The sequence below is a fragment of the Arachis stenosperma genome, chromosome 5 (genome assembly GCF_014773155.1).
Source record: "Arachis stenosperma cultivar V10309 chromosome 5, arast.V10309.gnm1.PFL2, whole genome shotgun sequence".
Taxonomy (NCBI): domain Eukaryota; kingdom Viridiplantae; phylum Streptophyta; class Magnoliopsida; order Fabales; family Fabaceae; genus Arachis; species Arachis stenosperma.
Window position 1 is genome coordinate 140,627,238 of NC_080381.1, and position 24,526 is coordinate 140,651,763.

General features: G+C 32.3%; 5 protein-coding genes across 7 annotated transcripts; 2 read left to right on the plus strand and 3 right to left on the minus strand.

Moving 5' to 3' along the window:
- Nucleotides 1-699: 699 nt before the first annotated feature.
- Nucleotides 700-1,183, plus strand: LOC130983087 (uncharacterized). The gene has a single exon (XM_057907269.1). The coding sequence runs from the start codon at nucleotides 807-809 to the stop codon at nucleotides 1,041-1,043; it is 237 nt and encodes a 78-aa protein (XP_057763252.1). The 5' UTR covers nucleotides 700-806; the 3' UTR covers nucleotides 1,044-1,183.
- A 799-nt stretch (nucleotides 1,184-1,982) lies between these two features.
- On the minus strand, nucleotides 1,983-3,606 carry LOC130982959 (light-harvesting complex-like protein OHP2, chloroplastic). Its single transcript, XM_057907112.1, has 2 exons — nucleotides 2,739-3,606; nucleotides 1,983-2,219 (listed from the first exon to the last, which is right to left on the minus strand). Exons 1-2 carry the CDS (start codon nucleotides 3,149-3,151, stop codon nucleotides 2,105-2,107), a joined length of 528 nt encoding a protein of 175 aa, XP_057763095.1. The 5' UTR covers nucleotides 3,152-3,606; the 3' UTR covers nucleotides 1,983-2,104.
- Nucleotides 3,607-3,616: 10 nt separating this feature from the next.
- Nucleotides 3,617-6,103, minus strand: LOC130982958 (uncharacterized). The gene is made up of 3 exons (XM_057907111.1): nucleotides 5,910-6,103; nucleotides 4,327-4,952; nucleotides 3,617-3,993 (listed from the first exon to the last, which is right to left on the minus strand). Exons 2-3 carry the CDS (start codon nucleotides 4,869-4,871, stop codon nucleotides 3,924-3,926), a joined length of 615 nt encoding a protein of 204 aa, XP_057763094.1. The 5' UTR covers nucleotides 4,872-4,952; nucleotides 5,910-6,103; the 3' UTR covers nucleotides 3,617-3,923.
- A 1,932-nt stretch (nucleotides 6,104-8,035) lies between these two features.
- LOC130981804 (UDP-rhamnose/UDP-galactose transporter 6) lies at nucleotides 8,036-11,976 on the plus strand. Its single transcript, XM_057905513.1, has 6 exons — nucleotides 8,036-8,204; nucleotides 9,658-9,903; nucleotides 10,008-10,192; nucleotides 10,268-10,468; nucleotides 10,724-10,885; nucleotides 11,303-11,976. The coding sequence occupies exons 2-6, from the start codon at nucleotides 9,774-9,776 to the stop codon at nucleotides 11,591-11,593; spliced, it is 969 nt and encodes a 322-aa protein (XP_057761496.1). The 5' UTR covers nucleotides 8,036-8,204; nucleotides 9,658-9,773; the 3' UTR covers nucleotides 11,594-11,976.
- A 1,019-nt stretch (nucleotides 11,977-12,995) lies between these two features.
- Nucleotides 12,996-19,476, minus strand: LOC130981802 (protein GIGANTEA-like). 3 transcript variants are annotated; one of them, XM_057905510.1, is made up of 15 exons: nucleotides 19,239-19,476; nucleotides 18,539-18,747; nucleotides 18,136-18,207; nucleotides 17,996-18,050; nucleotides 17,727-17,869; nucleotides 17,276-17,532; nucleotides 16,981-17,039; nucleotides 16,533-16,773; nucleotides 16,297-16,447; nucleotides 15,987-16,196; nucleotides 14,342-15,877; nucleotides 14,180-14,248; nucleotides 13,822-14,040; nucleotides 13,649-13,741; nucleotides 12,996-13,419 (listed from the first exon to the last, which is right to left on the minus strand). In XM_057905510.1, exons 2-15 carry the CDS (start codon nucleotides 18,623-18,625, stop codon nucleotides 13,129-13,131), a joined length of 3,483 nt encoding a protein of 1,160 aa, XP_057761493.1. In that variant the 5' UTR covers nucleotides 18,626-18,747; nucleotides 19,239-19,476; the 3' UTR covers nucleotides 12,996-13,128. The 3 variants fall into 3 exon arrangements, with proteins under 3 accessions (XP_057761493.1, XP_057761494.1, XP_057761495.1); XM_057905511.1 differs by having other exon boundaries at nucleotides 18,539-18,682; nucleotides 19,239-19,455; XM_057905512.1 differs by lacking the exons at nucleotides 18,539-18,747; nucleotides 19,239-19,476 and having other exon boundaries at nucleotides 17,798-17,869.
- Between the last annotated feature and the right edge of the window lie 5,050 nt (nucleotides 19,477-24,526).

Genomic DNA, 24,526 nt, shown 5'->3' on the forward strand with positions numbered 1-24,526 from the left:
CATATTTTTTTAAACTCTTACAAAATATTTATAAAAATTAAATTAAATTTTCTATAAAATTAAAATTTAATTTTTATTAACTATATCAACCATCTTTAGTTAATTTTGCATATCCTCAGCACCAAAAAAGGTTGGACCCACATCAATGTCATGTGAATCAACGTTTATTATTTTTTTTATGTTGCATGATAATGTGTACACAAAAGGATGAGTCAAGATATGTGTTTTTCAATAATATAAGAGAAAAGAAATTGGTGCTTTCGATTTCTTATTTAGTTATTCAGTAATCTCTAAAATTTAGACCTACTAATTTATGTTATTTAATTTTTTTAAAAAAATTACAAAATTTACATTTAAAAAAAAAAAAAATTAATATTAAAATCAAACTCTCTAATTTTTATTTTTAAAAATAAAAAATTTTAAAAATATAAATTAAATATTTTAATTTAAATTTTTTTAAACAAATCGAACCGTCCGATTTAATTAATATCAATTTTTAAAAAAATAACTCTATATCAAACAAAAACACTCAAACTTCCACCAATAAGCCAACAACATTTAACTTGTGTATTTAATCAAATATAAAAAGGAAAAAATTTAGCCGTGAATCAACAATGTGGGCCCTATCTCCTTCATTACCACCAATGACACTCATCATTCACACAACATCACACATGGATGCCACCGCAACTGAATCACAATGCATTTGTTTGTGTGTCTCATGCACATAAATACTTATTGCTCTTCAATCTTCATGCACTCAAAATACCAAAACAAAGAGACTGTTTTTTTCTTTTGTTTTGTCTATGGAGAAAAGCAAGTCATACCCTGAATACTCTGAATTTGGATTCAGAGAGAGATCAAATTCCTACAACTTCAATGGGCCATGTCAAAAGGGAAGTGGGTTTTATGCAGCAAGTGATGCAGAGATCAAGAGGAAGAAGAGAATCAAGTCATATAATGTTTATGCTGTGGAGAGGAAGCTTAAAACAAGTGTGAGGAACAGCTTCAAGTGGATCAAGAACAAGTTTGGTGAGTGGTAATAATAATGAAATAATGTGTGAGTTATTAGTTTTTTTTTTTTTAAGGGTATGAATATGATGTTGAAGAAAACAAAATAGCTTTAACTTGTAAAAAACAAAATGATGAAATGAAATGAAATGAAATGAGAGTTTTCTTGTTTGATTATTTTTGTTTAATTTGTATTCAGAAGTGCAATGATTATCAGAGAAGATAATTTTATCAAGAAACTAAAATCAAGAGGTGAGACATATAAAGAGCAGATATATATCATTTTGCAAATTATCAAACTCTCGAGTCTATGAATTTAGGTCTCAAATTGAATCTACGAGTTAAGTTTTATTATTCAAGTTTGCATGTCTAATAATATGTTTATATTTTTGTAATTAATTCTAACTTTAGCTTTCAACCTTTTTTATCTATCTTATTATAGACTTATTGTAACTAACACCAACTTTTATATCTTTTATTTTAATTTCTTTTATTCTCTATTTCAGTTTCTAGTAATCCTTTTTATTCTCCTGGATATGCAATGGAAAAAAAAATATTTGATTCATTAAACATCTTTTTAGGTGAAAACTCAGGTGAAGTCGATTTCACGTGAAGTTGATATCTGAGATGATTTGACTAATTTGACTAAATTTTCATCCAACAACTCTCAGATATCAACTTCAAGTGATGTCAAATTCACCTGAGTTTCTACTTATTTTTTAACTATATAGCTATCGAGTAAATTTTATGCAAATATTTAATTAAAAAATAATTTTTTGTTGGATTAAGTGCTTACATGTCTCTTGTTACTTGAACCTATTGACCATTATTAATCTATTGTATTAATTGTACATTTAAATTTGTATAACCCTACTATCATTCACCATAACAGCAACAATAAAGGTTTGTGAAAGTTATAACTGGATCAGATGATGGAAATTGGTGTCAAATATAAAATTAAAACCATAATACAAAAATTAAACTAATTGCTATAAATGAATATGAACATTGAAGTGTATGACTCAACATTGTTACACCAAGGATACAAGAAACTACATGCAGAATCTTTTATATATTTAAGAGAATTATTATGTCATTCCAAATCCAATATCCCAGAATTCGAGAGTAGGATCTTTACTTGATCAACAAAGTCTGATCCTGTTGCATACTCTGTTAGCAACCCTACAGCAAAACCAAACATTGCCCATCTGTACAAAACAAGTAAAATTCCGCATTAAAAGTCAAAATGTTTGGAGAAGGATATTGATATAAAAGGTAGTTTGATGCACAAGCATTTCGCATTAAAGCAGGATCCGGAGAAGAGTCGCATCCGAAGAGTGTAATGTAGGCAGTCTAACCTGATAATTATATCGGTTGTGGATCTCATGGCTTGAACCCGAAAGATATTGATATAGAAACAGGAAAAATATATTTATCTTAAGACAGAATTTATAATCTTATGTTCACTGAAGAATGAGACAAACAAAACTTATTTTTATTTTATTTTATCTCACTTTCAATAATATCGGTATCTCTGTTATTTCTAAGGTTTAAACAAGAGGATTTCATGAAACTAAATTAGTATTTCCTCAATTCATACAATTCAATTATGGCAAGACAATTGTGAAAAGATTCTAAGCTAAAACCCCTGGAATAATGCAATTAATATAAAGCAGAAACATAGATTAACTCCAGTTTTATTTGTGTCAAAAGGTAAAAGACTTTACCTTCCATTGTTGATCTCATTCTTGCCAATGAAGCCAAAAGCAGGACCCTGGTCTGCATCATCAAGCTTCTTCTGTTTGAAATATTCCTGCAACTCCTTAGCCTTTTGCCTCTGAAACTCTAATGTAACAACATTGTTATCATCAACAACGACATAAGAAGAAGCCGGTTTATTTGGGGAAGGAGGTGATGGCTTCAAGGGCTGCGGAGGAGAACCACCACCAGAAGGTTCTTCTCTCACAGGTGGAGCCACTGGTCTTCTTAGAGGACCTTCAGCCTGAGAATTCCTTATGGTAAAAACATTATAGTAAGGCTTATACCTCAAAGAAGGTGATGAAGTTGTTGGAGAACTGCAACATGGAGAGGAGGAACATGTGGAGATTTTGATGCTTGGAATTGTGGTTGTCACAGACATAATATTTCTTTCTTTCTTTTTCTTTTATTTTTTTTTCTTTTTCTTGATGCTACCAACTATGAAGAGAATTTTATATTTTGTTTTCTCTTAGTTTCTTGTATTGAGTTTTGTTTGGACATTGTGGTGTGGTGTGATCAAAATCAGGAAACAAGGTAGGTGTGTGGATAAGGTATGGCCAAGTTTCAAATTGAAAGTGGTTCCAGTTAAGTGAAGTTGTGTAAGTGTCTTAACCACTTGAAACTGACCAACAATGTCTTTTATGCTTACTTCACCATCAACCATTGGATTTTGGCTGCTTTATATCAACTAGAATAAAAGGGATAATCCTCAATCTTATTATTTTTTTAAATTTTTGGTTGGGAGAACTCTGGGTACGGATATTCTTTTTGGACCACAATTTCAAACTTAGTATGTTCGGATCAAGGACTAACCTAGCATTAAATATATAGATTTAATGAATATCCAAAAAAAAATATCAGATTGAATTTTGTTAATCCATATAAAAATATGATAATAAAAACAGCACAAAAATAATTAATCAAAAGGAAATGAATTCACACAACAAAGATTATTATACAATAAATTGATGGAAAGCAGAGGAACAAAATTGAAGGCTGCAAGGCAATCACAGGCACAAAAGGTAAGGTCGCTAAGGTGAGAGATGGTGGTGTGAATGAGAATGACCAAAAAATCTTTGCTCCTTTGACCTCAGATTGAGTGATGCAAAGTGTTAGGAATGAATGACTTGATGCTTCATTCACGGGATCCCAATTTACATGATAGCACAGGAACAAGTTCTTTCATTCCCATCATCATATTCATCAATTGATCCATCCACTTCACTGCAGGTGAATAAAACAAGGGACAGATACACATACAAGGAAAGAAGATTAGAAACTTCCATTGCACCAGCTCATACAACACTTGACAAAAAGAATTTATGATGGCCATGATAATTTGTAGTGAGATACTCAATAGCAATTTGTAAATATCAATTGGGAAGATGTAACTTCGTTAAAAACTCCAAAGCTTCAGGAGTTTCTAATGGAAAAGTCTAATACACATCATAAAAAACCTTCTAATTCTTATTATTGAACATGGATATTGAGAACCAACCAAGAATACATTAGCAAGAAACAGAAATGGTTGATAAAGAAAATAAAAGATTCAAATACCTGGGCTCAAATTCCCGTATTTCGACAAGCTCACTGCCACAAACATCTGTCCACTGGACTTTCCTTCCTTCTGTTTGATCAGGAGCATCACTCCCCTTTCCACCTAATGCCTCATGTTCATTAGCAGTCTCAAGAGGATCTGGTTTATGATTCTGTGGCCTTCGTAAGCTACTTTTAAGTGCAACCTTTCTATTGTCATTATCTACATTAGCAGAAGGATCTGTGCCATCGTCAGGAACCAGTGGCCCTGGTGACACATTATGTTGTTGGGCAGGGCCAACTTTAAGATGAGATGGAGTGTCAAGTCCTGCGGAAGCGCGACCAAAGCAAACAAAGGAAGCGCAACCGCGGGAAAGGCGGTTCTTTTTGGAAGCCAGCTGGAGCTCAGGTTCAGATTCTTGGTCTACCAACTGATACTGGTTCCACGGCAAAACTGTCCTAGATTTATCATCACTCCTCTGGCCCAAGAGGAGAAGGCTCAGGCCCTTACTATACCCCAAAGCTGAAGAAGAGAAGAATCCTCCTCCTTCTACTGCCAATAACATCAGTTCTTCTCATCAGCGCACTAGGACAATTTCTATATATGGCTCCCTACTCTCTGAAGAACCAAAATCACAATTCACAACCTTCCACACAAAAAAGTGATTAAATGTCAGCATGATCATGACTTCCGATGCAGTCAAAAATTTTAATCTACTTATACTCTATAGCAAGTTATAATAATATTTTCCATTCCACATATCAATTTCAATTTTTAAAAGAGAATATGCCTTGTTGAACAAATTCAATGTTGGCATGACAACAAAGATGCATAACAGTGAAGACATAGCTTTGGAACAACTTAAGACAAAGACAAACACAGTATTAAAACCACTTTAAGACTTCCCCATGTTTCTTGATGCTCCAATAATGTTTTGAAACTGATGAGCATAAGCTCAAATTAAATAGCTACAGCCACAAAGGAGTTAAGCATTTTGTCTTTGCCAAAATCATCAAAGCCCTTCAAAACCATTATCTAAAACAAATTCAAGGCAAAATCTTAACTCAATCAATAATTCTAATCACTACAACTTCCACTGAATTATAAATCCAATAACATACACTAGAGAGGGGGAGGAGAATAAAATAAAAATACTTGTTTTTGGAATCTCTAACAAGTCCTATTGATTCTCACAAAAGAGATGGCAAATAAAGAAGATCTCTGTTTCAAGGCAATTTTAGCATCCTAACATGCAACTTTTCTCTCTATACACATACAACACGAATTTCACTAAAAATAAATAAATTCGAAGCTAGATTAGCTAAAATTGAAAACGAAATCCGAAAAGAAAAATCAAAAGTTAAATGTAAATGCAGAGAGAAAAAACAAAATCAGAAACACAGACACGAAGCTCAAATCATAGAACTCAGATAAAATCTCAAAGCAAATAATGATTTCGGTTACTTCGTCAAATTCCACACTCAAAGAGGCACCAACTAACAAGTGAGATTTCACAGTGCCGGTTTCCTTCAAATTTTCTCGAGAAACAAACGGAAAAATAAAATAAAATTTGAAAATGGAGGAAGAAGAAAACTGACAGTACCAAAAAGTGAAAGCAGTGTTGTCGGCGAATCAGAAACGACGGAGATAACCGGCTGCGGCGGCGCGTGGAATCGGCGGCTGAAGCATATCCGATCGGAAGAAAAGTTGTCGCAGCTCGCAAGTGATGCTACTGAAGAATGAAGAAAAGAGGAATAATAATAAATAAATAAATAAATAATGCTAAAAAGAAAAGAAAAAAAAGAAAATGATAATTTAATTTAATTTATTTTAGTAAGGTCCGTATTATTTAAAAAGAGGATCGATATAAAGATAGTGACACAAGGGCGCATGATAGTGATGGGACCGCATAAATAATTAAATTATTAATACATTTTTTTAACGCACTCTGAGGAAAACAATAAAATATTAGGCATAAACTAAAATAATAAAAATTCTCAATTTTTTTTTCTTATTAACATTTTCTCGTTATTAATTTTATTATAAAATTCTTACTCTTTTGGTGAATTTATAAAATGTTTACTTAGAAGAAATAACTAAAATTAATTATGAAAATTTTGAAATGACATACATGAAATAAGAATATGAAAAAGAGAATAGTTTGAGATATTTACACATCGTACTTAATAATGCCAAATAAAATTTCAAAGAATCACTCAAAATTTTTTCTTAAAATATAAAGAATGTTTGAAATAAAATACCCATTTAATTTTGAATAATATTAAGTAATTAATTTTTTTCAACTAATATTAGTTCATTTTTTAAAATTATTTTTTTTATTTTAAATTTTAAATTTTAAATCATAATCTTTTAATTTTGAATTTTAAATTATAAACCTAAACACTTAAAATTAGTTTTTTTTTTATATTTTTTATATAATTTTAAGGGAACCAGACAAATATGTAGGCAGCGGTCGCTGAGGTTAAATCAATGTTCGTTTACTAAAAAGAAATTGAATAGTTTAAGAAATAAGATGTGATTGATGGCAAGTGTTTTGGTGGTAATTGGAAAGTTTATATCATAAACACAATTACACACACGTTTACTCCTCAAATTACTTTTTCTTAACCAAAAAAGAGGCTTACAATCTTCTTTACCCACCATTTTGCTGTCGGTAAATAATCTCTACATGTTGATTAATGCAAATTGAATATGGAAGGTAATTGTAAATTATAGGATTTGTAGAAAATATCTATTGAGTTAGTATATTAATATTTTTGTTTGGTTAACTTGAAATTTTTGGGATGTTTTGACATAAATTTTTTTTATTAAGATTGAAGGTCTTGGCAGTTTAGTTTTTTTTTTCTTTTTTTTTTTAAGATAAAGAGATTTAAATTCATAATCTCTAGTGAATATGCAGAGATTATATAATTTAAATTATAGTTCGTTGACTTGAGAGTCCTTTAGAAATAAAACAAATAATAATAAGTATTTAAAATTATATTTTCTTAGAAATGGAATCAATAGAGCACAAACAAAATAAATCTAAGCATTTTGATGAATATAAGAATTAATATTCCTAATAGTAAATTACTTTGGAATTGTATTGGGAAAAAAAGCCATTTTAAATTCAAATAAAACCTAATTAAAGATACTTTAAAATAAATTATCCATATAATATATACACATACACACAAAATCAGAGATTAAATTAATTATTTGTATTGAATAAATAAAAAATATACATTAAAAATTATATAAAATAATATATATTTATGCATAAATAAATACTAAATAATTTATTAGTTAAATTTTTTGCATGCAAATAGCATTTTTCATGTACATAAGAAAACAAATTAGGCATCTATGCTATTTTACTTGGAGACTTTTTCAATCTTCATGAAACTTCAGCCAAGTTACACCTAGTTAGTAAAGTTTTAGTAATAGAACTTCAACAAGGAAAAAAAAACTAACTTTTATGTTATTTCTATAATTAATAAAATTATAAATTTATATTAAATGATTATCCAACATAATTTTCAATTTCCCTGAAAGCTCTACTATATTATTAAATTAAACTCTCAATGCTATTATTATTATTATTATTATTATTATTATTATTATTATTATTATTATTATTATATCACAAGAAAAATTAACTATTAATTAATTAATTAATTAATTAAATCACCAAAAAAATGTTAGGTTCTGGTTATGGAAGTGGGTCATGTTGAAGAATGCAGAGCGCGTGCCACTCCTACTGCGGAAAAAAAAAAGTTTTAAACTTCCATTTTCATTCACGTTCTCAACTCATCACACAAACCTTAACCGGAATCAAAATCCACTCTCTTTTCTCTTCCATTTCATCATCGCTACCACACTGCTACTTCCATTCACAGTAAGTTCCTCTTTCCCTTTTAATCTTCCCTTTTTTGTAAAAAATTTCCTTTTTAGTTTTTGGCCATCATATTCGCATCCCCACCAAAAGGGTCACTTGAAGTTGTGATCTTTTTACTTACTGTTGTTATACTCGTTAAAATTGAGTTGCAAGTTTCTCATTTGATGTTGGCGGAGAAATAAACTAATCTTGGTGCATACGAGGTCGCTCCTTCGCTGATCTCTTACTTTTGAGCTGGTTTTCAACGCTGTTCTTCTGGATCTGAGACCCCTTTTTGGATCTGTTTGTGATGGATGTGGAAAAAGTGTGTTTTTTTTTTCCCTTCTGGTGTGCAATAGAGTTCAAAGGTGTTTTGCATTGTGAAATCTCCTTATGGGGTTCTTTGATTGACTGGAATTTCAGTTCTCTTTGGACTGATACTGGCTGATGTCAATGCAGCCAAAAGTGATCAATGGATTTTATTTCTTTATTTGTTGCTTTTGCTTTTTGATATGCATCATTCACTTAGTACATGGAGTTACAATTGTAGTTAAGATGGTTTAGTCTTCAAAGTTTCATGAATGAAATTGAATATATTGGTTTCTTGCAGATCTGATGGTAATTTTGAGTAATAAAGTTGCTTTTTTATGGAGTTTTGAATGTTGATCTAAATCAGAATATCATGATAGGCTGAACTGAAGGCCATACTATCTGGATTAGTTTTAAGGATATGGTTTATTTCGGCATTGACTTAGTCTTAGCTCATGCTATTCTTTTGGGAATCATAGGCTGGCTGATATATAAGTATAGTTTTTCTACATGGCATTCATTTATTGGGGTAGTGGCTGAAAGAAAGTCCCTTGAGCAAAAGAACACACTTGAGAGATGAGAAAATGGATGTGTGATATTAGCTAACGCAGTATGGCTGCATTTGGTAAACATCTCAGAAAGAATATAGAAATAGGCTAATCATATTTGTTCTGCAACAAAAGCCGGGGGGAATAGGAAGAGAGATGCAGTTTTCCTGTCTATCTCTGTCACCATTGTCTCGGTTCCATTTTTTGTAGAGACTCTAACCAAACACAGCCTAAAGGCGCTGAAAGAATATAAGCTTGGTTGTTTAGTTTTACTTTTAAACCCTAAAATAGCCGATGGTAGTTTTCAAGTCTTGATTGTATCAGATGCATATCATCATTGTAGTTTACAAATGTCAATTAATCCTGTTATTCCTAGCACTTGCTTCTCATTCTTATTATCAACATTCAACTTTCCATGAAAATTTGCCTTTCCTCATGACTTGGACAAAGCAAATTGCACAGATGCTAGATGTATCCACGAATTGTTTGTTTCTAAATTCATAGATGCATGATACTGCCAGCATATCTATTATTTTGTTTCCCAGCTTATGATTGATGCAATTGCATTGGAATACTATATTAGGTCTGAGAATATCTTGACCTTCCTTTTTTACCAGGCTTCTTTGTTTGTTAAGTGACTTGACTGGGGCGATGCACATCATTTAATTTGGATGGTATGTTATGGAGATTAGTTAGAAAAGGCCAGTGATAAAGTTTTTAGATCAGAAAAAACATGGCTCCAACTAGCAAGGCTGAAAAAAAGGCTGCAGCAGATGCAGCTGCATGGATGTTCAATGTTGTCACTTCTGTTGGAGTTATCATTGTAAACAAAGCTTTGATGGCCACTTACGGATTCAGTTTTGGTAAATTATCTTCCACCCCCCCCACAACAGATGACTGTGTATGTCATCATCCGCTTACGTCAACACTATTTTCTTCTAATACAATTTGTCTATGCTGCATACAGCTACTACGTTAACAGGTCTGCACTTTGTTACTACAACTTTGATGACGCTCGTACTAAGGATAATGGGATACGTCCAGCCCTCTCATTTACCCTTGCCAGAGCTTCTGAAATTTGTTCTATTTGCTAACTTCTCTATTGTCGGAATGAACGTTAGTTTAATGTGGAACTCGGTTGGATTCTATCAAGTGAGTTGGGCTGAGCTTTAGCTAGTGATCCATTAATGCCTTCAGAAGTTATATTTATTTTTTAACCATTGGCAGATTGCTAAGTTGAGTATGATCCCTGTATCCTGCCTATTGGAAGTTGTTTTTGACAAGATTCGGTATTCAAGACACACGAAACTGAGCATATGTGTTGTTCTTTTGGGAGTTGGTGTTTGCACTGTGACTGATGTGAGTGTGAACACAAAAGGATTCATTGCTGCCTTTATAGCAGTGTGGAGCACTTCTTTGCAACAATATGTACGTATGACATTCCTCTTTTTTATGTGAAGTCTATATTGAATTTTAATGGCATATTTAGCTAAATTGTTGTCTATGTTATGTTTCTGTTCCCTTACAAATTCTTTTTTCTTATCATTCTGTTATGGAGATCGTTTTCATGTTTCAACCAGCTTTTTACTCCTGTCTTCTATGTATTGTCATGTCGATATCTGAAGTTTCTTCCTAATATTTTGTGCTTGGTACTCATGGAATTTCAAAATGTATTATGTGCAGTATGTTCATTTTCTTCAACGGAAGTATTCGCTAAGTTCTTTCAACCTATTGGGACACACAGCACCTGCACAGGCTGCATCTCTACTGTTAATAGGACCTATACTAGATTATTGGCTAACAAGCCAACGAGTCGATAAATATGACTACAACACTACTTCTTTGGTAAGTACTCAATAACAAACTAAATATTGAGCCTAAAGCTAAATCATGTTTAATTTTTTTTATGAGGAAGTGAGTGAATGAATTTATAGATTTACATTATGGTATGATATGAAAGGCTTTTGTTTGCATATGCGTCTCTAGCTCTCTGTAAATGACTTACTTAGACATTCTTCATTCCTTTAGATAGGTAATCGCCTTTTTTGTTATAATCACTTGTGCATAGAAAGTCTAACCAGAAGAGTATGTCATCGACCGAAGCAAAATTTGATTATTAATGGCAAAGCTGAAACACATTTTGGCAAATAAAATTAATTAGGGTGAAAATCGAAGAAACTTGTTAGTTGTTACTTTCACCATTGTTCTCATGTTGGTTAACATTTTTGTAATGCTTCTCTTCTCTGGCTTTGTTTCTGGCAGATGTTCATAATTTTGTCATGCACTATTGCTGTTGGTACCAACCTCAGCCAATTCATCTGCATCGGAAGATTCACTGCCGTCTCTTTTCAAGTACTGGGACATATGAAGACAATACTTGTTCTAATCATGGGATTCTTCTTCTTTGGGAAGGAGGGTCTTAATCTCCAAGTTGTTCTTGGGATGATCATAGCTGTGGTTGGAATGATTTGGTATGGCAACGCGTCATCGAAGCCCGGCGGAAAGGAACGTAGGAGTCACTCCCTTCCTACCAGCAAAACAGAAACAAGATAGTTTGACATCATTCACTAATTTTGGTGTTTTAGTGGTTTCATATTCAAAAGTTGAGCATACAAAAGATTAGTCGATATTAGGAAAGTATTCTTAATTATTTGAAAGTATAAACTTCATTGGTTCCAATTGCCTCCAACCACATTGTAATTCTTAAATATTTGATTTCTTGTTTTGGATTCTGAGGTATATTGGGTGTCTCCTTATAGGTCTTGGTTCTTGGAAAAAGAATCTCATCTTTACCATAATTAGAAGAATATATTTATATTCTTTCATGACAAATCATTTGTAATATGTACTTTGATAGTGTGCATTTTTGAGATTGGTTTTGTGATTCATTTATGAAGAAGCACATGAAGGCATGTGAAGATATCATAAAAGCTTCTTATCTTTGAAGAGCCGAATATGGTTTTGTTTACTCCTCAAAGTTGATGGAAGACTATAAAATTGTGACAAAGGTGTTATTTGGTTACTCTCATAAAAATACATAGCTTATTTTAGGATAAAAGTAAGATATTCATTTTAGGACAAATTTATTCAATTTATTTTTCTCTACTAAAAACTGAGAATAATAAGAGATAAAAACACTATTTTTATCTTGAATTTATTTTCTATGTATCTTTTGTCAACATTTATGTCACACTAAACTTAGGTGAATATGGACATAAGTTAAATGTGATAAAGAAGAATATGCTTAGCGACTAAAAACATATGAACAAAATAAAAAATAAGAATAGAAGAAAAGAAAAGTTAGAGTAGCACCTATTATTAAGAAAAGAGAAAATAGAGAAAATGACAAATCAATCCCTAACTTTTTGGTTTGCGGACATTTAAATCTCTGGGGATTTAAAAATACATTTGAATCTCTGACATCTTCAAAATCTAGACATATCGATTCCTGAATCTAATTTGTTCAATTTTAAAAACTCTCTTACGTGTGCATCCCGTATCAACCAAGTCAGCACAACAGGAGTCACAAAGATTAAGGACTTAAATATATTTTCAAATCCTCGAAAACTAAAATGTCTGCGGATCAAAAGTCAAAAACCTATTTATCCTTTTCTCTTAAGAAAATGATAAAACCTCATCTCAAAAAATTTGGACATGCAAAGATTAAATTGTGACAAAAAATAAAAAAAAAAACCCAAAAAGACCATGCACAAAATGGTTTAAAAAAAATTTACATATAAACAATCTCCTAGTAAGTATAATACATAATATCTCAATAACATTGTTTGATCTTTGTAGTCAATCCTACCTATTGGGATAAGACTTTGTCGTGTCGTAGTCTTGTTTCATTATTGAATTTTTTTGTCAACAGTGAATACCACCAAATAGAACAAAAGTTTTGGACAATTATATGCATGATATCATTGCATGAAAGTTTAGCCGAAAGGAAAGGGAAATTAAAATAAGGTTGAATCATTTGGAAATCATTTTTTAAGTACCTAAAGAATACATTCCGTTTGTTTCTACATGTAGTCACGATCAAAGGGGATAAAGAAAAAATTTCATATCCAAGATGGTTCCATTTCTTTTCATATGGAAATGGTACATCCAAGTTCTTTTGCAGCAAGATCAAGGAACTCAATAGACAATCCATGTGAAATTCGACTCTGAGCTTCCCATTTCAAGCATTTTTCTATGTCAGCATGCCAGTCAATGACATCTAAGTTGAAGTACTGATTGTGGATGCCATTTTTCCTTGGAGGGTTAGCAGTTGATCTGACTGAGCCATTGTGCAAGATGTCGCGAAGAACCGACGTGCTCAAAGCGCGGACATGCGCACTTGGATTAGACAGGCACCTGATTGTAGACGGTAAGCGACACTGCATGTGTATGTACAAAGATCTTGGTTAACCAGCAATCCATGCAACTTGAAATTGAGCATATAACAATGCAAAAAAAAAGCTTAAGAGCTGAAAACTTCGACGAAACTTGATCGCGAAGCAACATGGTTTTGTCTTGTCTAGAACCAGATTTTTCCAATGTTTAAAACCAACACTTGTTCAATATTACCTAATTAGAAGATCCAATGAGAGAGGTAAGTTTGTTTACCTTTAACAGGTTTGAAAGGCCATCAGCCACCACCAATCCGGTGTCTCCTAACTCGAGCACTGGCTGCAATGCTCTAGCTGTTGCTTCCAATAGCTGGCCAGTTTATCAAAACTTGGAAAGTGAGTTCAAATGACAATGGAAATGCACAAGAAGCATATGTTGCAACTTGTTACCTTCAATTGTGGTAATGTGCAATCTTCTCCATCCACCAGCATCCCATCTGTGGCTCGTAGCAGTAAATCCGATGCACTCGCCACAATTACCAAGGATTCTATGCTGTCATGGTTCCTCATGAGTTCCACTATCAACTTTACAATCCGCTGATTAACTCTCCACATTTTCTGACCTTGATCATCATCTTTGGCAATCCATGGATGCAATTCCCTCTCCGCCTGACAAGAAACAAGTCCAGTAGGGAAGGGATCATACAAATGCAATATTAGAAGGTAACAACAACAATCTCCATAAATCAAGCTTATTTGGAAATGTAGGCAATAGAATACAAGTTTCACAAGGAGGATGAAATTGGACCTGAAGAACTATTGCTGTAGCCGCTTTCGTTGGAGATGCCGATACAACATTACATAATGCATCAACCACCTACATAACATAAAATCACATAATGGTTAATGTTAGACATTTTGAGTGGAAATTGGGAATACAATTTAGTCTTATATGTGTAATATATAGTACCTGTCTCCATCCCTGTTGAGCAGAAGTGCTTTCGGCGCAAGGTTGAGTCTCGGGAGATGCAATCAACTTGTGCCATAGTAGTGACACCACAGAGAAACAAAATTGTTGTTCCTCTGCCAACATGGATCTCAGAAAAATTTGTGTACTGCAACTGAATCCTATATGCCTGTCCGTTGTAAGAAAGTTGGCAAGGTCAGAAGCATCTAATGGCAAACTTGCAACACCTTTTCCCAAGGTAGATCCTGATGATTCTTTTGGACATGATGTATTCTCGGATTTGTGTCGAAGTTCTGAAGGAGCTGAATCCACTGAAGAGGAAATAGATGTCCTCCGTGGATCAAAGGAGCTACTAGTTTCGCAATGATTTTGCCTCTTAATATCAAGTGAATCTTTACAATTAGGAATATGAACTAAGGTTGCTCCCAATGGCTCTGCCTTGTTAACTATCGACGCGACGGCTTTGCTGTGAATATCTATGAGATTATACAATGATGATGCCCGGGAGTGAATTTCATGGTCCCATTTGCAACGCATCAAAACGGAAAGAGCATGCATGCAGGCTTTTGACCTTCTAAATAGTTCAGAAATATGTGCAGCAACCATTGCCGCCGCAACGATTTCATTGGAGCTGTAACTCCAAGGGGTGCCAACAGAAGATGGCTTCAATGAAAATAAGGCCTCTAGAATTGCTAAAATTCTGTGAGTATGGCGTATGGCCGAATCTATGCCAGTCTGAAACTCATCAGAAGATCCCTGCATTTTTGCCGGCTTGGCTATATCTTGCACATTATTTACAACCGTATTATCGCCCCCACGTGGAACCAAGGGGAACAACTGAAGCTCACAGGCAAGAGCACAAACTGCAGCCAGAACATAAGAATCAAAAGCTGCCACCGGACCTTGCTTCTTCTTTCTCCTATTCTTTGTTTCTTTCTGACTTTCAGATATTGCTTGTAAATCCTCAATGATTTCCTCAGCTGAATAATTATCTTCACCTCTTGGCTTCTTGCTACCATTGAATTGAGCTTCATGACTAACACAAACTGTTAACACAACAAATAATAGGCGCGAAGAAAGGTCTACCGACGCGCATGATTCCAAGAAAAGCGAATGAACCATAGTCCTTAGTTCAGCCACTGCAAGGTTCTTGGAGGCAGACCCCACACCAAAATGGTACCTACTTTTTCTGTTTTGTTCACCAGTGGACTCCATTGGAAATGTCCTCTGAAGAATAGCTTCAACTGTAGCAACAAATATTTTCATGAGACATGCTTCGGAAGGGCTTCCACGGGGAAGATACTCCAGAACCTTAAGTAGAGGTATGTACAAATTCCATGAGAGTATCGGAGGTTGCAGTGGGGATGCAACCACAATCTCTGGAAGATCAACCGCCGAAGAATTCAAGGGAATAAGGCCATAAGCTGCTTCCCAAATGGTGCAAATTCTCCATTCAACCTCTGGACCATGGGCACAAAGCATTGATGCAATGCCTTGGGCGGTAGCATCAACTGTAGCTTCAGCTGCAAGAGCTTCAATCTGATAAGCAATGCAAATTGAAGATCTTAAGTATGCATAAAGAGTGTATTCTACACTCTATACCGAATGAGAAAAAGAAAAGGAGGTAACTTTTGAAGATGAAAACAACCTGCTTTCTGTAGGAAGAAATATATCCGCCCATCGGTTCATGCTGAACTTCCACACCGTCAACTTGCCGAAGTGGCGGAAAAAGTAATGCAGGCTGTGAAAGTATACGGAAAAGCAAAGCCGCAGCAGCATCAGCAGCTACACCAGCTCTCATGGACATTGCAGTCCCTATGGCGCGCAAGAAATGAAAATGCATCCAATTCCTTGGAAGCTAAGTTACCATTTAAGGAGAGAAAGAACTGGTTAGTTCATTTCACAGCTTTCACATAGTTTTCAATTAGAACTGTGTGTGTCAACATTATAGAGCTTACCCTTATTCCAGAAGCAAAATCTTCAGCAGCTCGAAGAAGCTCTACAAGTTGAACAGCCGCATCTAGTGCATCTGGAGCCCATGACGGCGGTGCTTCTAGGAGCCCAAGAAGAAGCCTTTGCGTGGCACTTGGAGTGGCAATGGCATAATATCTACATAATCATAAAAATTTGCTAAGGCAGATGCTTCCATGAACAACAAAAAAGACGAGAAAGGTATCGAGTGAAGAATAATAACCTGTGAAATAATCGTGCATATGGTTCTAGTGCCGGTAATCCAGCAACAAGATGCTCATCCAAAGCTGTAGTAGGTGGAGGAAGTAGAAGTGCAGGGACAGCAACAGCAGTTAAAGTAGCAGTCTCGTAGCGAGCAACTTCATCATCACAAACACTTAATATAACACCGGCACCATTGGCAACCGCCCATCTCGGAGTCGAAGGCATGAGCTGAGGATGTTTCCCGGAACCACGGGAAGAAGCTACAATGAAGAGAAATCACAATTTAGAACCACACTTCTATGAAGTGAGAGATTCCTCTTCATTATAAGTTTCTTTTCTTGTTAGTGAATCAAAATCATAAAAAAAGTTTATACTTGTTCAATGCTAATTAATTGGAAATGCAAGACCAAATTCTTAACAGTTATGTCGAATTCTAGATTAGAAATCAAGTGTAACATATAGCATACCACTTGTAGGCGGCTTGAGTTCACCTCCGGCAGCATATTTCCCCATTACACCACTGCACCTGTTAATGGATGGCAATGATCCACTGACTTAAGCAAACATTAAATCGAGCTAAGGACAACCAACTTAGTTCAACTATATATGTCAACCAAGAGAAATAGTCACTTTTTTCACCATTATAAAGCCTCTTCCAATCACAAAAGCTATTTTGTATACAGCAAAGTCAATTCAAACACAAATTTGGAGAAGAACAAAAAGAAACCACCTATGAATTTGTGCTTAAAATATTATACTTACCATCGGAAATAGTCGCTTCTAATGCCTAAAGGCGCAGCCAGCAATATATCAGTTATCCAAGGGGACAAGGGCCTTATAGATTTTCTCTCTTGCTGTGACAATGTATTATGACCAGTTTCCTTTCCAACAGAATCACTAGTTGATGCATGGCTGCTGCTAGCACCAATTCCTTCCATTTTGTATATGGGGCGGTTATAATGAGTTAAGATACGCAAAATTTCGCCACATGCCAGAGCCCATTGTTCTGAGTATTCGTTCTGTAAAATTAGACAGTAAAAAGGAAACAAAAAGGTTGATGGTGAACATCTTTGCAAATACTGAAGCTGATTGAATAATATAGTAAGAAGCAGTTCGAAGATTCTAAACATAACAGTTTTGTGACGTGATTAATTTGCGGCTGCATTGTACAAACCAGAAACTTAGCTTGTGAGTATAAGCCAAGGGATTATACCTCACTTTTTGGGCAGACTAAAGATATGAAAGAAGCAAATGGAGGACTAGTCTTATCATAGACTAGCGTACCATCTATAATACATGAAATAATTGGAAGCACAACCGCATGCCCATGCTCCGGATGATGAAGAACAAGTACAGCTGGATGCACATGTCAAAACATAAACAAGGAATTATTCATGCAAGAAATAATCATCTATTCATTGTAACGATATTGTTGTCAAGCCAACCATAATTTTTAAAACCAATGAGTTAAAGGATAAATACCTAAAACATCATCAAAAAGGAGTGTTTCCTTAGATGGATAACGATTGCGGATCAACTGTCAAAGCAATACAGACCAGTGAGTAATACACACACATCAAAGGTTTATCCATAAATATAGGTAGCAAGTGCATGAATCATACCTCAGCAATATCATCTGGAAATTGTTCCGATGTAAATTGACAGAAATACTCTACATAAGCAGCAATTTGATCCTACGAAAAGCCAGATTAACATGTCAAAAAACTCTAGAAAATGGAAGAAAATGATGAGCTATCATAAGCTATAATATTGTTTATATTGTTTAAGACTTAAAATTGCTCACAACTAGATTCTAGAAATATTTTTAGTACTAAATATTCGAGGTGAAAGTCGAGCTTAAATAGTCCCTCCTTCCAAAATATCACTCATTTTAGAAACTTGGTACATTCATAATTCATGTTCCTTGATATAACTTGAATATGGATACATTGAATTGGTAACATATCGAATTTCCAAAGTGACAGATATTTCGAAATGGAGGAGTAATAATTATTAAGATGGTACCTTTCGTTGTTGTTCATCTAAAGGGGGTGGCCAGAACAATGAGGAAAACTGAAGTCGATCAATCCACCTTTCACTGGCACCAGCCATTGAAGTAGAAATCTATTCTCAAAGTTTGAAGGTATTCTCTTTCTGCTTCTATTATCACTAATACAAATTCCAGCCAAAATCGGCTACCAATCAAGAATTAAAATATCGTAATTCAACATCCCCTGTTTACCATGCCAACATATGTTTCCTTTAAGTGTCCATCACTCAGAATTCAGTGCAACATCAATATGATGAGCAAAAAGTAGAATAAAATAAAAACATAATAATTAAAAAAAAAAACACTTTTTTATGTTTCTTTCAAATTGAATGAGAGATTAAAATAATGAAAGACTAGAGAAAATTCTGAAACAGAGAATGCGAAACAGAATAGAGCATTAATGAGACCGAAACTTTCAAGGTTTATCATTCAAATTTCCTTTGACATCAAACTGTTCATCTAATTTCCATAATTTGGTTAAAAAAAATAAAAATCAAATTCAGAGAAAACTAATGTTCAAATATCTTTAAAAAAATATCAGATTCACACCAGATATTTTTTTCCTTAAAAAAAAAAAAAAAGCAGTTCAGGAATCAACACAGATACTAAGAACTGAAATGGAAGAAAACCCAAATTATTAAAAAAAAGTGCAGAAAAGAAATTCAAATTATATACCTGATCACTTCTACGTACTGAACAGGACTGATTTCTTAAGAAACAGAAATTCGAATTCAGCAGGTGGAATTTTGCAGCTGCAAAAATTGGATTTTGGCTTTGATTTCTTGGACCCTTTTATGAAAATATTTCATGGAAGATAAAAAGGGAAATACTTGAGAAGTTGGTAATAGATGGCAGCATATGGTTTGTGTGTGGGAGGGAGAGAGATTGAAAACAGAGGCTGTGAGAAGAGAAGATCTTTTAAGAGTTCTTAGAAGCTTAGATTTTGTTGCACACGTGGCAATGATATTTTCCTCATGCCTCATACCCACTGTTTGCCACGTCATCTTTCTCCACAGTGCCATATATCATCCATCTTCTCTTTTACATGCATGCATGAATTCTTAACATCATCATGTGCCTCCAACATTTTTATTCATCTCTTCTAAAATTATAAAATATCACACGTATTCACATGTTTTCTTATTTAATTCTTTATGATATTTATATAGCAGTGCAATGTATTTTGTAATTGTAAAAGTATTAGCACAAGGCCTGTGCAATGCATGGATTAAAATTTTCTGATTTTTTTAATTTTTTTAATTTTTTTGAATTGTTATTTTTTATGTTAGTAAAAATATTTTTGTTGTTTAATTTTTTAACTAAAGATAAAAAATTTATTTATTCTATTACTATTTAAAATATATAAATATTCTTTCTTAAATTTTTATGGTTTACAATAAAAATTTTAATTAAGACTAAATTTATATTTATTTTTTATTTTTATTTTCTTAAATATTTATTTTAAATATCAATATACCATTTGATGAACAATTTTTAGAGTTGGCTAAAAAATTCTGTCTTATAGTATATTGTATTTTGTTCAACTTCATAAATTATACGATAATAAATACAATTTAAAAAAATGATATTTTATAATATTATTGAAGTATGATGTATTTAATTTTGATGTAGAAAATATAAATTAGACCATTAAATTTATTATTTAAGTACATTTTAATTTTAGTTAGATTTGTATACTCACTTAAATCAGACTTTTAGATTTTTTTTTCTTTCTTTAATAAATCTGAGTTTCAGATTTCTATAGAAATTAAAAAAAGTCAAATCGAAAGCTTTGATTTGCTTTTTTAATTTAAAAAAAATCATATTAATAAAAAATATATTCACCATTCCATAATGCTGGATAACACGTCAAAAGTTTTCATTACTAAAAAAACCAGACTTTATAGTTTATATGACACAACATTTAAATTATTTAATTTCTTTTGTAAAAGTATAATATACTAAAGGAGCAAGTATATTAATAATTGTCTCATGATGTTTATATTTAAATAATCATATAGCTTTTAAAATATCTATGAAGATCATTGAAATATTAAGTAATAAAATAAAATTATCATGGTCTTTAAATTAAAAAAAAAGGTTTATTTTTAAATTGATAAACTATTAACAAGATAATTATCCCTTTTAAAGTTTTAATATTTCGTAACATAGACAAATTTCGACTAAGGAATATTATTATATTCATTTCGACTAAGGAATATTATTATATTCTTTTATTATTATTATTATTTTAATTTCAGTTGTGTGTGGCGAGTTTTCTAGGTATTATATAATATATATGGAACAAACAATGCAAGCTATATTGAAAGTTTAGTGAAGTCTCATCCATTTATTTGTGCTTTAAATTAAAAAAGGTTAAATGAATTAAGAATAAAAATCCAATTTTCTTTAATTATCTGAATATAAATAAATCGACCTTCAAATATTGTTTAAATTGAGGATTCAGAACGTGTTTTGTGGTTAAATTTTATCGAAATTTTTTGTTGCATTTAGAATTAGAACGTGCTTGCTGCTTTGGATTGATGTCACTGGATTTTAGAACTTGAGTACCACACTGTATAAACTTTTCTTTTGGACCTCTTTTGGGCTAAAATAAAATCTTAATTTTAATTTTGCAATTCAATAGATAATAATCTGAAACACTTGAAGCTTTCTAAAAACTTAAATTTTATTTTAATTATTAATTAGCACCATAATCCCATGAAAATATTTAATAGAATTTCTAAAATTGATCATAACTAATATTTTTCCCTTGATGTGAAATTGAATCTATAATTTAATAATTAGCTATTAGTCAAACCATTTTAGTTTCGGATATTCTTTGTTATTTAACTTCCACTCTCTTTTTTCAAATACCACTCAAAAATAATTTAATCTTAAGTCTTAACGCCTCCAATAAAAAAGTGTTTTCATAAATGTTTTTTATTTATCACTTTTTCAAATTTTTTTCTCTATCCAAACCATAAGTGGTTAGGTTGACAGAAGTCAACAAGAATGTGAGCATGTCTAAAATATCTTGTGTGGTTTGGTATAAAATAGCATAGCCCAAGATATTTTCATGATGGCCAAATGGATCAGAGTTCAGTTAACTAGATCAGCCACTTGATATTAGGTGCTCCAATCACATGTTAGCATCTGATCTTGTGTCTTTAATTAAACACCATTTCTTTTTCTTTTCTTTTTTTTTTCTCTTAAAAAAATTATTGCCACCTATCACTTTGTTAGATGCAAGATTTAAAAGAAAATATTGTGTGTTATTTGGATGAAAGAAAAATAAATAAAAAAAGGAAGAAAATTTTTTATATTATCCATTAACAATTTGAAATATAAAGATTAATTTGTCCATTAATAATTTGTTTCCATCTACATCATCAATCAAAATAGACAACTCAGTTTCTACCCTTTCAAGTTAGTATTTTCCGTTGCCATTTTGAGTTCCAATTCAACGAAAGGGTATAATTGTCACGCGTTCTATAAGGTGAGGAATTTAAATGTATTTTTTAATTTTAACAAACAAAAATATCTGCATTTAAAAAGATCAAGAACCTATTTGTCTTTCACTTTAGTTCTATTGATTTGAGCCAATAATACACTAAGGTGCATTCCCAAAAACTATATATCCAATCCGTTTTCAGTCTATGCCAATTCAACTATGACATATATATCTACTACCAATTTAATTCAAATACTAAAAGATTTAATTTCTAAATATTTAACCCTATTTTTAAAGAGACTATGTTCTGTATCTTAGCACCTTAATTCCCAAACTTTTACCTATGAATTAGGGGTGGCAACAGGATGAATATGGGTGGATTTTTGCTCTACCTGTTCCGTCCCGCCCCACCCTACAATAACATACATAGAACCCGCTCTATTTCTACATGTGTATAGTAAAATGTTGAACCCTAACTCATTTCTAGGTACCTATCCCACCCTTATTCGTCCCTATAATTATTAAAATTCAATAAATTAAATTAAATTTTAAAATTTATATAACTATCATCACATACATAACATAATTAAGGTAAAAATTTAAATATAATAAAATACTATTAATTATTTTACTAATTATTTTATATATATTACACATTATATATTAAAATTATATATATTATATATATACCGAGGCGGGTATTACTTAAACACGGCTTTCCGCCCTACCCAAGAACTCGCCCCGATGTAGGGCAGATAATTACCCGCCCGAACGAGTAGAGACGGATGGGTATCCGCGAATTTAGGTGGTGTTGCCATCCTTACTAATTGTAACGTCTTTTAATTCAAAAACAATCTTGCTAGCTAGTGTGGTAAACCCCTTTTGACTTTCTAGTAAAATCTCTAGCTAGAGTTTCGATCAAAACTATAAGATGGGTGAGACCGGCTGCCAAACGAGACTTCGACGAAAGTCGAAGTTTGCTAATGCATTAAAGACCCCTATAAAAGGTACTGGTTACCGCTAGATGTATATCTCCGCATTTTTGCACAGCTCGTTCTTCGAGTCCTACTTCAAGGTTCAAAGGTGACTCTATCTTCTTCCACGGAAAGCGACAACCAGACCTAAATCCGATTCTTATGATCCATCATGAATAGCCTTAAGATTCTACTAATTATGAATGCTTATGATAAAAAGTTTAAAATTAATTAATGCATTGATTTTTAACTCCAAAAAATAAATAGATTGTCTAAATTATTTTATAAAACCATGAGAAATGTTAAGATAGAATGAAGTGATATGAAAATAATTAAAATATAACACCTTAAGTTTGCAAAAGAAACATCGATTTAAGCTCAATTATAATATCTAGTCTGTTGGTACTCAATTAAGTTAAAAAAACAATGTTTAAGTTTTTACCAAATATCAATTATATCTAAAAAAAAATATGAAAAGTCAATGGAATATTTGTACAATTTGTATAATGAAAGTTTAGAAAGTATTAGAGATATAATCAATAATATTATTTTTTTCCATCAGCTGAACCTTTTGGAATGAGTGATATCATGACATGGTATTAGAGCTCTAGATCCAAAAAGTCAAGAGTTCGATCTTTGGTGAACCCAAAAATCAATTAAGTACCGAAAAATATTTAATTCTTAAACATTTAATCTTTATCTGAGTATATAAATCTTACAGAAACATAAATTTAAAGATTGTTGGATTTCTGGATTACAAAGAAGGACTTGTTTAAAAACAGAGAAAAAAGAATAGATTTTTTTCACTATAAAAATAACAATCATCTAGGAAATATAAAATCATAATAACTTCTCAGTTGAAAAACGAAAGAAATTGACAAATTATGTGCAATGATAATTTTTTTTATTTTGTTTTGGGATAAATTATAAAGACGGAAAAATAACTCACCTTCATTTTGAAAAAGAAGAGATAAAGTTGTGACAGAACTATCACGATGATAATGATACTGCGGTAATATTACAGACGACAATAGTAAAACTATGACATTGTTGACAACGATAATAAAATTGAAAGAAGAGAAGATGTATTTTGAAATTGAAAAGAAAATAAAATTAAAAATTTTGCTTTCTCTCTTAAACCAAAAATAAATTTATATTTTTATCATTGTTTATACTTTTTCAATCAGTTTTCATCACTTCATGTCTGAGAAATTTTTTTTTGAATAGTTCTATACCACTTTTTTTTCTCAATTTTTTATTCTGATCCAAACAATAAAAAAGTTAATTTTTTTATCTATTTTTCATCCCTATATATTTCTTTTCACTTAATTTCCTTTAAACCAAACAGTGTAAAAGAAAAGGCAATGCGTCTTATTACCAAGTACCTTCCCATATGTGGTCCCACTTGCATTCCAACGTGCCATTCATGTTAATGCAATTTTCCAAACTAACGAGTATTAATTTTTATTATTTTAGTTATTTAAATTTAAAATTTAGTCCCAGACATCATGTTAATTTTTAGATTTTTTTGACGT

Coding starts and splice junctions, on each gene's coding strand:
- LOC130983087 (XM_057907269.1), top strand. CDS start 807: ATGGAGAAAAGCAAGTCATACCCTGAATACTCTGAATTTGGATTCAGA.
- LOC130982959 (XM_057907112.1), bottom strand. CDS start 3,151: ATGTCTGTGACAACCACAATTCCAAGCATCAAAATCTCCACATGTTCC. Junction 2,220..2,738: donor AATGAGATCAACAATGGAAG/GTAAAGTCTTTT, acceptor TGTTTTGTACAG/ATGGGCAATGTTTGGTTTTG.
- LOC130982958 (XM_057907111.1), bottom strand. CDS start 4,871: ATGTTATTGGCAGTAGAAGGAGGAGGATTCTTCTCTTCTTCAGCTTTG. Junction 3,994..4,326: donor ATACGGGAATTTGAGCCCAG/GTATTTGAATCT, acceptor ATTCACCTGCAG/TGAAGTGGATGGATCAATTG.
- LOC130981804 (XM_057905513.1), top strand. CDS start 9,774: ATGGCTCCAACTAGCAAGGCTGAAAAAAAGGCTGCAGCAGATGCAGCT. Junction 9,904..10,007: donor CACTTACGGATTCAGTTTTG/GTAAATTATCTT, acceptor TGCTGCATACAG/CTACTACGTTAACAGGTCTG. Junction 10,886..11,302: donor ACTACAACACTACTTCTTTG/GTAAGTACTCAA, acceptor TGTTTCTGGCAG/ATGTTCATAATTTTGTCATG.
- LOC130981802 (XM_057905510.1), bottom strand. CDS start 18,625: ATGGCTGGTGCCAGTGAAAGGTGGATTGATCGACTTCAGTTTTCCTCA. Junction 16,774..16,980: donor ACTCAAGCCGCCTACAAGTG/GTATGCTATATG, acceptor TCTTCATTGTAG/CTTCTTCCCGTGGTTCCGGG. Junction 14,041..14,179: donor CTACAGCAATAGTTCTTCAG/GTCCAATTTCAT, acceptor GTTTCTTGTCAG/GCGGAGAGGGAATTGCATCC.